Consider the following 15695-nt stretch of genomic DNA (forward strand, 5'->3'; position numbering starts at 1 on the left):
GCAGCAGGTGCTACATGCATACTCTCTGAATAGACATAGAATGTAGATCTCAAATGATCTCATTTAAATGCTCATTTAAATCTCTTGATATCTTATACACAAAGATCATGGTTGCAATTCTGGTTGCACACCAGAGTACACACCGTCTGAGGGACGATGATCATATTTCCTGACTTGTGCATCCATCCACCATGTGGCTGGTCCACTCAAGCAAAGCCTTCATTGGATCTCTTTGTGGATTCTTACACCTCATTCACACTCCTCCCTTTCTTTGTTGGTCTTCATAACTCAGTTTTGTTCTTTAACAGGCAAGTCATCTATTGAAAGAAATCAATAAAGGTGTGCCTGGCTGGCTCAGTCGGTAGAGCATGTGACTCTTGGTCTTGCAATCGTGAGTTTAAATCCCATGTTGGGCACTGAGTTTACTTAAAAAAAAAAAAAAAAAAAAAAGGAAATCACTAAAATCCTTAAGGGGTGTCAACTCACTTTTTGTGTGTGTGTGTGTGTGCCATTGGAGCCCAAGAGAACTGGGGGCAGTGCCCCTTCATTCAAGGTTGACATAAGCTGCAAATCCCATCCATGATCGCTTATCAGCAACTCCCGCTCCTTCTGCGGGAGGCTGGCCTCCACCAGTCTTTTGGCATTCTGTGTAATACTGGATACATCAACTCATCCCTCTTCTTCTCCTCCTCCTTCTTCTTTTTCTTCTTCTTCTTCTATTTATTTATTTATTTTGAGAGAGAATGAGAAAGGGGAGGGGCAGAGAGAGAGGGAGAGAGAGGATCCGAAGCAGGCTCCAGGCTCCAAGCTGACAGCAAGAGCCCGGTGCAGGGTCTGAACCCACAAACCATGACATCGTGACCTGAGCCAAAGTCAGACACTTAACTGACTGAGCCACCCAGGAGCCCCAATTCATCCTTCTTCTTAACTAAGCCCCATTGTCATTTCCCTGGTGACTCTTTCATTATGCAGGGCAGAGCAAGGGTCAGGCAAACTGGCTGATGACAGCTAATCCAGGGAACTTGGAAAAAAGATGGTATGAGTACCACCCCTCTTCACTTCTGTCAAGTATTCTTGCCAGAAAATCAAATCTGAATCAGCTCATGCCTCTCCATCCTCTATATCACTTCGCAGGAAATGTAAGGCACAGAGAAATATGTGAAATACACCATGATGAGGCAACTAGCAAAATCCAAAATATGGGAAATCCTACAGGACAAATGATTTGGTCGGTGGAAACAAATTACAAAAAGGAAAAAAAAAGAGATTAAGGATTTATAGATTAAATTCTGTGTCTCCCTCTCTCTCTGCCCCTCCCCCTGTTCACGCTCTGTCTCTCTCTGTGTCAAAAATAAATAAACGTTAAAAAAAAAAGATATTGAAGAAAGAATAGAGTAGATAGAGAAAGGAACTGTAAACGTCTTTAGTTGTGACAACAATATAACTATGGGTGTAAGTAAGGAGTCCTATCTTTTACGGTACTATTTACAGATGTAAGGACAGGTCCGGGATTTGCTTCAGAATGGGACATGAGGGGGCTGTGGATGTAAGCACATTGGCCATGAATGGAAAATTGGCCATGAGTGGAGCTCAGTGATGGATGCTCCAAGGTCCATTGTACTAATTCTCTATGTTGAAGTTCTCCATAATAAGTGCTTAGAAAAAAGATTGGGTTAAAGTCATTCAAGTCACTGAAGGTTCTGGGCAGGTGTTTGAAGCCGAGGTGAGTTGAGTGGATCAGAAGGAGCGCAGCTGGTGACCTGAGTGGGGAAAACTGACTTGGGGCAGAGCTGCACCGAATGCAGTCTGAGACCCCTGAGTAGGAAGGTTTAAGTAGACAGATGGGAACCTATGGTCAGAGCCTGGAAGAGGTCTGCAGTCCTGTACTTAGGACAATTACAGCCACAAGCACAGAGAAGCTTTCAAGAGTGCAGAGAATCGGTGATCACACCCTAGGGAATGAACCACCTTAGGGTTCAGAAGGAAAAAAAATAAAAGGAAGTCTGCTGAGCCAACAAGGCAGATAATTAGCCCAAGCCTCCTCCTAAAGTTTCCGTTAGTTGTACTAAATGATAGGAGCACTTGTCAGACAGATGAGCTGCATTTCACTCTTGCCGCCCAGAGATTTTCTTTTCATTTTTTTTCCCCCTGGGTAAGAGAAATAACTCAGAATATGTATTTTAAGGACACAATCAGGCTCATCATCTCTGAACTGCAACCCGAACTTCCCTCTGGGAGTTTCACTGTGCCATTTTGAAATGGTTTCAAGAGCTACTTAGACTTGGAACTGGCTCTTTAGTCTGTGTGCCCAACTCCATTCTTTCTGTACCACGTTCGGGCCACATACCTAAGCCGTTTTAACTGGACCTGAATGGGAAGAGACAGAGAAACAGTTCTGTCTTCCACTGTGTATTTTCAAGGACTGACAAAGGGGAGCCAGGTCAAGAGAAACCTGGCCCCTGGAACACTGTTCTCCATCCTGGTGCCCATGTTCTGGTCCTGGAGGGTCAGCCCGAGGGTCTCACCTCTCCAGACAGTTGTCTTTCTCCTCCAGTTCATCCCGGTAGTTACTGCACTCTGCTTACAAGAAGTCTATGGAAGTGATGGTATTTTAAATGTTTATTTTTTTTTAATGCTTATTTATTTTTGAGAGACAGGGACAGTGTGAGTGAGAAAGGGGCAGAGAGAGGGAGACACAGAATCTGAAGCAGGCTCCAGGCTCCAAGCTGTCGACACAGAGCCTGACACGAGGCTAGAACCTCGAGATCAGGACCTAAGCCCAAGTTGGCGCATAACCAACTGAGCCATCCAGGCGCCCCGGAAGTGACAGTATTTTAAACTTCGATGCTCACCTGCCCTGGAGGCACCTTGCTTTCAATGGTTGTCATTCTACACAAATGTGCTTGGAACAAGGATGGAACAAAGGATGATGCAGGGAAATGAGCTGCAAATAGCCTCCCAGAATGAAACCGTTTTGAACAAAAATGTTAGGGATTTGAATTTGGTGGTGTCGAAAAATACAAGTCCAAAAGGGGGCATTACAGAACTGCTTGCCCACAGTTGGGATAGTTCGCTATTGTGGTTCCGCACACCCAACCGCGGTGATCTGTGCATGTGTGTATTTCCCCTGCTAGACTAAGTCTGAACTCAGGACAGCAAGTGTGTCACCAGTGTCCAGAGAAGTGGCTGGCTCACAGCGGGATTCCAACGTGACTCAGTGAACGTGTGAACGAATGCACAAGTAGCTCTGAGGATCCGGTCTTTTAGAACGTAGAAATTATGCAGTGAAACCTTGGATTGCGGGTAACTTGTTCCGTGAGTGTTCTGCAAGACGAGAAAATAATTCTACTAAATTTTGAGAAACAAATGATGTCTTGCAATACAAGTAGTACGTGATACCAAGTGTCACATGATCACAAATGAGCCAATGGTTCTTGATATATGAGTGCTTTGGTTTAGAAGCCTGTTTACAAAACAAATTATGCTCGCAAACCAAGGTTTTACTGTAAATGTGATTTAGATGCCATCCTTTCAAAATTCCTCCAGAGTAGGACATACACATTTGTTCCATCACTTAAAGCATTTATTTATTTATTTATTTATTTATTTTTAAGTTTATTTTCTTAGTAGTCTCTATACCCAACATAGGGCTTGAACCCATGACCCCAAGATCAAGAGTCTCATGCTCTTCTGACTGAGCCATCCAGGCGCCCCAAAGCATTTTAATTTTTAGTCGAGTTTCCAATGTCAGAAAAGAACGGTACTTTCCCATGATAGTATGATGATTGAGGGAAACTGATCAGATAAATGAAAGGCACTCCCATTTTTGCTTAAAGAGTAATAGCTGTTATTTCCGAGCCCACAAAGAAAATAAGAAGTTGGCCTGCATTTCCTCCTGCAACTCAGTCTCTCGGACTAAACTTGGGATCTGTCCTTTCTAGGCACCAAGAGCAAACGATGCCACCACTCCACTCCAATCAGACCGCCTTCCCCAAGCAGGTGTAGGTGTGACAGTGGTCAGTCCCGACCTTCCCCTTAGTCCCCTGCAGAACTTTCCTTGCTCTGCAGGCCACGTGGTGCCTTGCTTGTCCCCAGTTTCAGCACACACCCTTCAGGCTGCGAGGCAAGGCAGGATGTGAACACGAGGCTGCCTGCCCCTCTTTGCTACCAAGTGTGTCCCCCCCGTCTCCCATGCTGGGTCTTGTAAGAGGACGAGTTAAGCATCCTGCCAAAGAGAATTGTCCATGATTTATTGTTGCTGATAGTGTCCTTTATGTATTTTCCACATCATCTGAAGACTTGCCGAATGAAATGACCTCAGACATCGTTTAATAAAATCTTCTAATTAAAAAATTTTTTTAATGTTTATTTATTTTTGAGAGAGAGCGTGAGTGGGGGAAGGGCAGAGAGCGAGGGAGACAGAATCTGAAGCAGGCTCCAGGCTCTGAGCTGTCAGCACAGAGCCCGACACGGGGCTCCAACCTACAAACCATGAGATGGTGACCTGAGCTGAAGTCGGACGCTTAACCGACTGAGCCACCCAGGCGCCCCTAAAATCTTTCAACGTTTATTTATTTTTGGGACAGAGAGAGACAGAGCATGAACGGGCAAGGGGCAGAGAGAGAGGGAGACACAGAATCGGAAACAGGCTCCAGGCTCTGAGCCATCAGCCCAGAGCCCGACGCGGGGCTCGAACTCACGGACCGCGAGATCGTGACCTGGCTGAAGTCGGACGCTTAACCGACTGCGCCACCCAGGCGCCCCTAAAATCTTTTAATTTAAAAACTGACCTGGGGGGCCTTGATGGCTCACTTAATGTCCGACTCTTGATTTCCGACTCCAATGTCCAACTCACAGTTCGTGAGATCAAGCCCTGCGTTGGGCTCTGTGCTCTCAGCCCAGAGCCTGCTTGGGATTCTCTCTCTCTCTCTCTGCCTTTCCCCTGCTCTCTCTCTCAAGGTAAATAAATAAACATTAAAAAATAATAAGAAAATAAAAACTGAAAATTATCAAAGCCCACGGTCTACATTAGAGTTCACTCTTGGTGTTGTACACTGTATCGATTTGGACAAATGTAGAACACACATCCACCATTAAGATGTATTTTCACTTTCCTTAAAATCCCCTGGGCTCCACTTCTTCACTGCTCCCCTCCCAACCCCTGGCAACCAATGATCTTTTGTCTCCACAGTTTGGTGATAACATACCAGTGTATTCCATCAATTACAGCAAATGCACCACTCTGATGGGGATGTTGATAATGGGGGAGGCTACTTATGCGGGGGAGCAGGGGGGAGATGGGCTATTTCTACACCTTCTTCTCAGTTTTTCTGTGAACATAGGATTGCCCTAAAAAAAAAAAAAGTCTTTTAAAAGAATAACAAAGTTGAGGGGCGCCCGGGAGGCTCAGTCGGTTAAGCAGCCGACTTCGGCTCAGGTCGTGATCTCGCAGTCCGTGAGTTCAAGCCCCGCGTCAGGCTCTGTGCTGACAGCTCAGAGCCTGGAGCCTGTTTCAGATTCTGTGTCTCCCTCTCTCTGACCCTCCCCTGTTCATGCTCTGTCTCTCTCTGTCTCAAATATAAATAAATGTTAAAAAAAAATTTAAAAAAAAATAACAAATTTGAGACTTTGAGAGGTTAAGTGGACCAAGGTCACAAAGATGGTTCACAGCAGACCATCATTAGAACCCAGAGGGATCTTATGTTGCAAGCTTTATGCATCACACATTAGGCTACCTGGCATCCCGTAATAACATAAAAAACTCATAAAATAGTGTGCATACATGGTGTGCTATTTCTTTTCCTTAAAAAATTTTTTTAATGTTCATTTATTTTTTAAAGAGACAGAGAGTGAGCGTGAGTGGGGGAGGGGCAGAGAGAGAGGGAGATACAGAACCCAAAGCAGGCTCCAGACTCTGAGCTGTCGGCACAGAGCCCGAGGCGGGGTTGGAACCCAAGAATTGTGAGATCGTGACCTGAGCCGAAGTCAGACGCTTAACTGCGTCACCCAGGCACCCCCATGGTGTGTTATTCCTTAGAAATAGAGTTGGGGGACCCCCCCCCTCCAGGTCCAGTTTAATCAGCAGCTCACGTGAGTGGCAGAGAAGTGAGGGTCTGTCCTAAATTGTACACCTGGGGTGTGTTTTCACCACCTGAAACACCCCTCCACACACGCACACACACACATGCGAGCACTTCCATACTTTTGCTGGTGCTGTGCTCTGTGCCTGGCGGCCCTTCTCCTTCATCCCCAGCTCCTAGCTCCCCAACCCCCAGAAGCAAAGCAGTCATTCAGCTCTCTTCCAGGCTTTCTCTGGGCAGAAGGGTTCCCCCTCTCACACTTCTGAACCCTGAGTGCTTTGCAAATGACTCCATTCGAGAATGTGTAAGCCTGACAGTTACTCACTAGCCCCCCAAACTGTGAGCATCATCACAGTAGGGTGATGTATTTCCAGAAACCAACTCCATGATGGGGTATAGTTTACAAGCTCCAAAAACTGTAGAGAGGATACAGACTTTATTTCTAGGGTGCAGTGTGAGACTATAAAACACTATAAAACAAAAATACATAACAGCTACAATGAAGCAGCTGACAGAATATATGGAATATTACAGATTTAAAAGTTCTGATAGGGCACAAACTATGTATCACTAAGACATAAAAACATTTTCCCCTTTACTTTAGAAAAAATGCCAATAGGATTGTAATTTTTCATCGTTCTGAAACTTAGTAAGCATTTAGGTTAGTCATAATAATAATGGGGAATCATTTGTTTTAAAAACAGAAAACCACATGAAATATACAAAGTATATAAAGAACGGCTTGGTCCTGACTCATGGGGGCTCAAAGGGAGTAATTTTGGATGGTTTTAAGGCCATTGGTTATGAGAAGAATAGAAGGCACAGGTTAAATATAAACCTGAAAAGGAAATCTAATAGTTTTAGATTTTAATTACATATGATCAAAGCAAAAAAAGCAAAGTCAGGCAAATAGTTAAAGCTTATAGTCTTTGTGCCTCAGTCCCAAAAATTACATTAACTTGTACGAAAGCAAACAACTGTACAATAAAGAACTTTGCAGTTTCAAATAACCAATTTTTAAATTCAAGATTTAAAGAGATAAAATGAATGTTAGTGTACTGAACAAAGATGATAAGGCTGTTTTTTCCTAGCATGTAAACACTGTACAATGATGGATTATTGCAACTAAAAAGTTTTAGATGAAAAATTTTCTCTTTTTAAAGTATCTTTTGCTCCACTTTATAGGTTCCTGTTTTTCCCTAAACATGAACAGGACATTCAATTTGTTTATATATTTTGCTTTATAAGCAATTCATACAAATGTAAATATACATATACCTAAAAAGTGGTTATCCTATGATATGACAGCCCAGAATTTAGTAATTGTATAGGCTTTCTGGTGATTTTAATTATTCATAAAAAGAATGATAGAGAAGACACATTTGTTATTTATTCTAATTAAAGCATATGAATTACAGTACAGTTTTGAAAGTTTGCTATTTTTAAAATCTTCATTTTTTTAATTCAGGAAATGCCCGGGCTTAACCTTTTAATAGGAATTAAATTTAATTGGTTTCTTGGGTTTGGGCATCTTTTCTTTATTCGTCTTAAAGGTAAAAAAATAGAACAATGAGGAATGTAGGCCTATTAAAAAAATATAAATACTTAGAGCGACCACTTAAATCATTTGGTCCTCAAAAATATTGCTTAATTAATCACCGGTAGCTTGATTGTAATTACGCCCATGGCTGATATATTTCACTCTGCCTTTGGTTGCAGGTTGTACTTTTGTGGCTGGAAAAAATGTTCCTCAATAGCACTGACTAGTTCATTGAGTTCCTTCTTCAGCTGCTCAGGATCACTGGAAGATAAGAGGGGAAATTCCAGGTCAGTGGATTATTCCAAAGCATATTTTAAGTTCTCCCTGCATTGGCCAAGTAACACTGAAATTTAACCTTAAGAGGAAGGCTAAATCAGACAAAACAGAACTCCAGTGACTTAAGCATGGGAATGTATCTGTTGACTTGGAAAAAAAAAAACAACAAAAAAAACCCCCATGAGACAATATCCATTATTTCCCCCAAAGGCTTTCCCAAGGTCTCTACTAGAAATAAAATCGTCCCTTTGCATTTCTTACAAGAATTTTTAAGAAGCACAGTTTTTGCCTTAGCATCCCTGTAGGATCTGCAAACTTTGTACCTAACAGTGCAAAGAAAACTTTATAACTTCAATTGTCATGCAATCCTGTTAAACTTTTACCAATGACCCCTCTGTTAAGTCCTCAGTCTCCCAGGATAGGAACGTTCCCGATGCAGTCTGTCTTCAGAATATTGGAAGCTAAGCAGCAGAGAATGGGAGCCTCCTAGTGGGCCTGCTAATCAGATACCAGGCACTCAGTTCCCCCAGCTTTTCTCTTTACTTCCAGGGTCACAACGAAGTATAAGCAAAAATCCAGGGAACTGGTTCCCTCTAAGGAAACCAAACTTTCAAGCATGAGGACAACACTCATTTATATGCAAACAATTGGAAGGTAGATCATGATAAAATGAATTTGTGATTAGACAGGTTTCCAGCAGCCCGTGTTAGGGTCAGGCTCCTAGCACGGTGCGTTTACTGGAAGGACTTTAAACCAAAAAGCTGAATTTAAAAAACCAAATCCTTCAATTCTAACTTACATGACTTCATAATCGACTGTCTTTAATATATGCAACTTTATCTAAATGGAAATGGCAATTCTTGTAATTAGTTAAGTTCATTGTTACACTGTGAGAGCTACTCGGTACAACTAAAACAATCCATTTTATTGCAGACATGAATTCTGGCTCTACTACTAGCTGTATGCCCTTCTTAGCCTCTCAGAGGCCCAGATTTCTCATTTGTAAAATTGGGATAAAGACTTTATCTTCTCAAGAGAGTTGTTGTGTAGATTGAGATAAATTATATAAAGCAATTAGCACAGAACCTGGCCCAAAAACCTCAATAAATGTAGCTGTCATTAAAATTATTTTTACCCCCACTGGTAACATACAAGGTAATTATGCTTCATAAATACACATGAATCACATTGGTTGTTATTTCCTTCTCCACAAATGTGTTTTGAAGAAAACAACATTTCTCAGGAAGGCACACAACTAAACAACTACTGTTTTTTTTTTTTTAAACAATATACCTAAAATTAAACTCCCTAGTGAATACACAAACACAAATATATAAGTACAGTGTATATCTCCTACTGGTTTTGTTTCTCTGTTAGAAGCTTGCCTGATATAATTGTTACCTAAATTGTGATATTGTAATCCAGTATCCAAGGATTCCAAGTATCCAAGGATTCCAGTATCCAAGGATTCCAGTATCCAAGGAATTCCAAGAATTCCTTAGAACATCCTTAGAGCATCCTTGTTCAGTTGTACTAAGGTCTGCAGCTTATTTTCAAATGGCTCAGGAAAAACCCCTGCATATACAATACAGGTACAAAACCTGCATATACAATAATATATGTGAGAGATAGCAAATATTGCAAAATGTTAGCGACTGTTTAGGTTAGAGTAGGCTAACTATGGCTGGCAGTCTGTTGACAGCCTGTTTTTATAAATAAAGATTTATTAGAACACAGTTACACCTATTCCTTTGTGTTCATTCCTTCTTTCTGCTTTTGAGCAACAGCAGAACTGAGTAGTTGCGACTATATGGCTTGTAAAATCTACAATATTTACTATCTGGCTCTTTACCGAAAGTTTGCCAACCCTCGGTCTAGGCGAAAGGTATGTGGGCATTTGTTGAAAATTTCCAAAATAAAAAGTTGGACAAAAGACATATACCGCTCAAAAAATATTTTGATCAAAAAAGCAGGACTTAAACTTGAAAAGGATTTTCCATTCTAAAGGATGAGTAGGTTATGGAATTCTATGAATAAATGAAATTGATGATATAAAAGACAGCGATAATATTAAGGTGATCAGACAGTAAGGAAACCTTAGCCATGGCTTTATTGCTCTTGTACGTTAGGTATGCTGGTAACTTGCTTGAGCCCTGATAGCATATCCGTGGACTGACCCAGTGCCCAATGTCCCAATTAGTAAGTTAGAACAGCATCTTGATGAATATAATAAAAGGAAAATTTTTCTTTTTTTTTTTTTTAATTTTTTTTTAACGTTTATTTATTTTTGAGACAGGGAGAGACAGAGCATGAACAGGGGAGGGTCAGAGAGAGGGAGACACAGAATCCGAAGCAGGCTCCAGGCTCTGAGCTGTCAGCACAGAGCCCGACACGGGGCTCGAACTCACAGACCGCAAGATCATGACCTGAGCTGAAGTCAGCCGCTTAACCGACTGAGCCACCCAGGCGCCCCAAGGACAATTTTTCTAAGTGTCTTCAGGAATTTGTAAACTAATATTTGAATTTAAGTCCACCCAATAAGCCATGTGAAAAATGTAAAATACCAGATCCTTAAACATTAAATAGTATTGTTATTATAAAGTTTTCCAAATTATTATATCTTCACAGAGAAATGACAAGGAACTAATATATAGAGAAAATGGATCTTTAAGTTGGACTAATGTCCCCTTTTTTTTTTTTCCAGAAGAAAGGCATAGAAATATGAAAACATTACGTGAGAATGAGAATTACAAAGAAATGTCTGGAAAAACTCATACCCAATAGAGTAGCAAACAGCTTACTATTTAACACACATAGAAACAGTGATACTTGCACAATATTACAATCAAATGTTGGTAATACAAATGCTTAGAAAATGGGAAGCTTTATGTGTTTGTTCAAGCTGCTTACTAGCTGAGTTTTCGCCCTTTCAGCACAAAAAGGTTTTGAATGGGAATTTGTAGCAAAATATAGGACACAGTCTATGACTTTTTAAATATATTGGACTATCATGATATTTAAGAGCCATTATCATGACTTTAACTGTTGACCTGGGTCTCTTATTCAGAAGAAGATTCAGGGCCCGTTTGGAAGTGGAACGCTATTTCCCTTATGATAAAGCAGTCAACATTCTGAGTTACCGTGTCCATGTTTTATGTTTTTGTTTTGTTTTAATGTTTCTTTCCTTGCTATCAGCTGTCATTTCTTCCTGTCCGAGGAAAGTCTAACACTAATAATTCTGCCCCCACCTCTCTAATTTGCTACATTTAATCTGCTACTGGCTGGCCAACTGAAGATGCTCAGAAAATTTCCTCTGCTTTTATTTCCACATAGTGCAAATTGGATTCACAAGATCAGAAAAACTCTGCAATGAGCAAGGCTTTGGTTGGGAAACATCAGATCCATGCTCCTGACTACAGTACTGAGCCCTGGAAATGTGACTAGTGGGACTGAAAACTGAATATAAGTTTAATTAACTGACTTTCAAATTTAAAAGCTGAAATTTAGGGGCACCTGGGTGGCTCAATCAGTTGAGCATCCGACTTTGGCTCAGGTCATGATCTTGTGTTCATAGGTTTGAGCCCCGCATCGGGCTCTATGCTGACAGCTCAGGGCCTGGAGCCTGCTTTGGATTCTGTGTCTCCCTCTCTCTCTGCCCTTCCCCCGCTCATGCTCTGTCTCTCTCTGTCTCTCAAAAAATAAAATAAAACATTAAAAAAAAAAAAAGCTGCCATTTAATTCAATTATTGGAAAACTGAAGTATGTTTGGAACAACTTAGGTATCCAAATCTATTTTTTCAACGGTAAATTTTATAAACTCTTAATACATTTGACCCTTCAACAGCCTGGGATTTAGGGCATTAGTGACCCCCCCCCCTCCATGCAGTCAAAAATCAATGGATAACTTTTTACACCCCAAAAAGTTCACTATTAATAGCCTCCTTTTGACTGGAAACCATACCATAACATAGACAGTCAATTAACACATATTTTGTTTGTTACATGTATTCTTGCAATACACTAAAAAAGTTATTAATAATAAGAGAAAATACATTTATAATATTACACTGTATTTATTTAAAAAATCCACATATTGGGGCGCCTGGGTGGCTCAGTTGGTTGGGCATCTGACTTTGGCTCAGGTCACGATCTCACGGTGCGTGGGTTCAAGCCCTGCGTCAGGCTCTGTGCTGACAACTCAGAGCCTGGAGCCTGCTTTGAATTCTGTGTCTCCCTCTCTCTGCCCTTCGCTACTCAAGCTCTCTCTCTCTGTGTCTCTCAAAAATAAACAAACATTGAAAAAAAATTTTTTTTTAAATTCCACATATAAGTGGACCTTCATAGTTCAAGCCTGTGTTGTTCAAGGGTCAATTGTATGGAACAAGTGTTTTTTAAAAAAAATCAAGCATTTTAATTGAGATATGTGGTGAGTGTAAAATAGTAAATGGATCTTGAAAATGTGATAAAAAGTAAAATATCTCATTAATTTTATATAAATTATATATGGTATAATAATATTTTCATGTTAAGTAAAGTAGAATAAATTACTAAATTAATTTTACCTGTTTATTTTTACTATTTAACTTTTTAAAAAAATGTTTATTTATTTTTGACAGCAAGAGAGACAGAGTGCAAATGGGGGAGGGGCAGGGAGAGAGGAAGACACAGAATCTGAAGCAGGCTCTAGGCTCTGAGCTGTCAGCACAGAGCCTGATGCGGGGCTTGAACTCATGGTTTGTGAGATCATGCTCTGAGCTGAAGTCAGACGCTCAATTCACTGAGCCATTCAGGCGCCCCTCTTTTCACTACTTAAAAATGCGTCTAGTAGAAAATTTCAAATTGCATTATGTGACTCATATTTTATTTCCATTGCACAGTACTGACTTAATTAGTCTTTAAACAATTTTTCCTGATTCTTTACTCCGAATGGAGAAGTGCTAGTTACCTGGGGGTTAAATGAGTCTGCAGGATCACATTTACACAAGCTAACTACATGCACCATGGTTGTTAAAGTTTAAGATGTTATGGTATTGCAAAGTAAACTCAAACCCTTTACCGAGGTCACAAAAACATGACCCTGAAGCTACCAGACCGTCAGCTTTTTGGAGGCAAGACTCTTTCTGCTATGGCTCTTTATCCTCCCCAGAACCCGGCACAGACTTATGCACAATAGATACTCAAAGATATTTGTTCAAGGCAGGTACAGTGGAATGTAAATTATTGGGGCGCCTGGGTGGCTCAGTCGGTTAAGCGGCCGACTTCGGCTCAGGTCGTGATCTCTCGGTTCATGAGTTCGAATTCCGTGTCGGGCTCTGTGCTGACAGCTCAGAGCCTGGAGCCTGCTTCGGGTTCCGTGTCTCCCCCTCTCTCTGCTACTCCCCCGCTCACACTCTTCTCTCAAAAAGACATAAATATTAAAAAAATGTTTTTTTAATTATTGTATCAGAGACAAGGAGAAAAAGAGAAAAACTCATTGGTGCTAGTCTCAAATTAAAGTATTAGAAAAAGGAAACTGTATTACTATTACTGAAATCTGGAATGAAATTTTCCCATACAAAGAAAGGTAGGACAGCAATAAGTAAGTAAAAATGAGCTCCTGTGTCCGTGGATGCTCCAAACAGCTGTTAATATCACAGTATTGCTGCAGGCTTTGAAACAACATTCCTAATTAAAGTACATAACACTGGCAAAGCAAAAGGTTTTACTTAGCACTTGTGCAGAACCAATTAGGAACTTTAGGGCACAGCAATCACACGTGCTGCCGTGGATATCATACCTATTTCCAGGGGGGGCACACAGTTCCGAATAGTACTTGATCTTGGGTTCAGTCCCGCTGGTCCGCATGGTGGCCACGCCCCCATTAGCAAAGGTAAAGGTGATCATTTGGCTGCTTTTGCTGGTAGGGAGAACCTAGGAATTAATTTACACGTTATACATTTAAATTGTGACATGAACTGTTCTGGCTCAAATAATAGTTTCCCCCTGTATAGGCAAGAAAATAAATGCCAAGCAAATATACTGGTTTCAGAGAAAAGGATACTTTTGAGGAAATAAAAAAAAAAATTCTTCTTCTGAATTAAATACTAAATAATAATAATCATAAAATGATTTGGGGAATTAAGTAACTTGTATACTTGCATTTTACCTCCCTAGTCTTGTTAATTAAAGCTACTGAAGTTTTTGGGTTTTTTTTTAAAGATTTTATTTTATTTTTAAATGTTTATTTATTTTGAGAGAGAGAGACAGAGAGTGAGCAGGGGAGGAGCAGAGATAGAAGGAGACAGAGAATCTCAAGCAGGCTCTGTACTGACAGTATGGAGCCAGATGTGGGGCTTGATTTTACGAACTGTGGGATCATAACCTGAGCCGAAATCAAGAGTTGGATGCTTAATTGACTGAGCCACCCAGGTGCCCCTAAAGATCTTAAGTAATCTCTACACCCAATGTGGGGCTCGTATCTACAACCTAAGATCAAGAGTTCATGCTTTTCCAACTGAGCCAGCCAGGCACCCCAAAGCTACTAAAGTTTTACTAACATGGAAGCATATCATTTCATGAGAAATTGATTTAAATAGATTGATAATATGTGACCAAAAAACCCAGAATAAACTAGACCTTATTTTACTTTGTAAAAAAAAAAAAAAAAACAGTTATATAAAGAGATCTTTTTAAATATAACATTTCTGGCAGATGTATTCATAGCTAATCGTTCCCCATACTCAGCTAAAATGACGGAACTGTGTGTGTGAATATACAAAACACAAGGGCAAAGAGGAAAAGGAAAACAGTAGTTAATTAGGTTGCCAACGAATCCTGGGAGTTACAAAACAGATGAAGGGGCAGAATTGACCTGATGGAACACAGGACAATGACAGCTGAGCACCTGCAAGGAACAAACAAGACCCTGGTCAATGAGCTTTGCAGAACCCTGGCAAAGCTCACTACCTGGAGGCACCAGGCACTGTGAAAGGCAGGTGGGAAACAAAGAAAGGATGTGAGAAGACCTATCAGACTCTCCCAGATCCTCACCCTCTGCCCACACAGTCAGGCAACCACCTTAATAGGAGATGGCTTAATTCTCTGGTATAATTGAACAAGAAAGGCTCAGGAGTTGGGTACACCAGGCACTGGTATAGAAGGGCAGGATATGGTGAAAACAGAGAGCAACTCAGAGTCAACAACCTGAATACCAGCCGTCCTCCCTCCAGACTCCCAGGCAACTCTCCACCGCTGTCACCCACCTTACAGCCTTTAGGCAAGAGATCAGGGTGAGAATTAGGCTTCCCCTGATAGGGAGCCCGCCGTGTAAAAGTTAACTTGGCACCCAATCTCCTGAGAGCAAAGTTTGTCAGTTGACAAGGTTTGCTCATGTATGTAGAACTTCCGATCGGTTTTTGAGTGCCCCCAAATAATGAGGGATTACCAGACTTTGGGAAAAGACAGCTTAAAGACACAATCCAAAAAACCTGAATAATAGTAAAAAAATAATTTGGGAGATATAAAGACAATACAGGAAAAAAAGTCTACATTTTAAAAAGTTATAATGCCTATACTTAAGACAGATAAAATATTACATACATAAGCAAAATAAAACCATTGGGACTACACCTAAATAAAAAGCTTTTGCACAGCAAAGGAAACCATCAACAAAACAAAGAGGCAACCTACTGAATTAGAGAAGATATTTGCAAATGATATATCTGATAAGCAGTTTATATCGAACATGAATTAAGAACTTACAGAACACCAAAAAACAGATTAAAAATGGGCAGAGGGGCGCCTGGGTGGCGCAGTCGGTT

General features: G+C 40.8%; 1 protein-coding gene across 3 annotated transcripts in view; it reads right to left on the bottom strand.

Moving 5' to 3' along the window:
• Positions 1-6497: 6497 nt before the first annotated feature.
• The window catches only part of PGM2 (phosphoglucomutase 2), a 38908-nt gene continuing 29710 nt past the window's right edge, over positions 6498-15695 (bottom strand). For all 3 annotated transcript variants that reach the window (XR_007151623.1, XM_047856436.1, XM_047856437.1), the window contains 2 exons: positions 13673-13806; positions 6498-7881 (listed from right to left, as the gene is read on the bottom strand). Coding sequence is in view for 2 of the 3 variants with exons in the window: in XM_047856436.1 (XP_047712392.1) it covers positions 7779-7881; positions 13673-13806 (237 nt within the window). In the remaining variant the exon portion in view is untranslated. The remainder of the gene's footprint in view (positions 7882-13672; positions 13807-15695) is intronic.

The sequence above is a fragment of the Prionailurus viverrinus genome, chromosome B1 (genome assembly GCF_022837055.1).
Source record: "Prionailurus viverrinus isolate Anna chromosome B1, UM_Priviv_1.0, whole genome shotgun sequence".
NCBI lineage: Eukaryota > Metazoa > Chordata > Mammalia > Carnivora > Felidae > Prionailurus > Prionailurus viverrinus.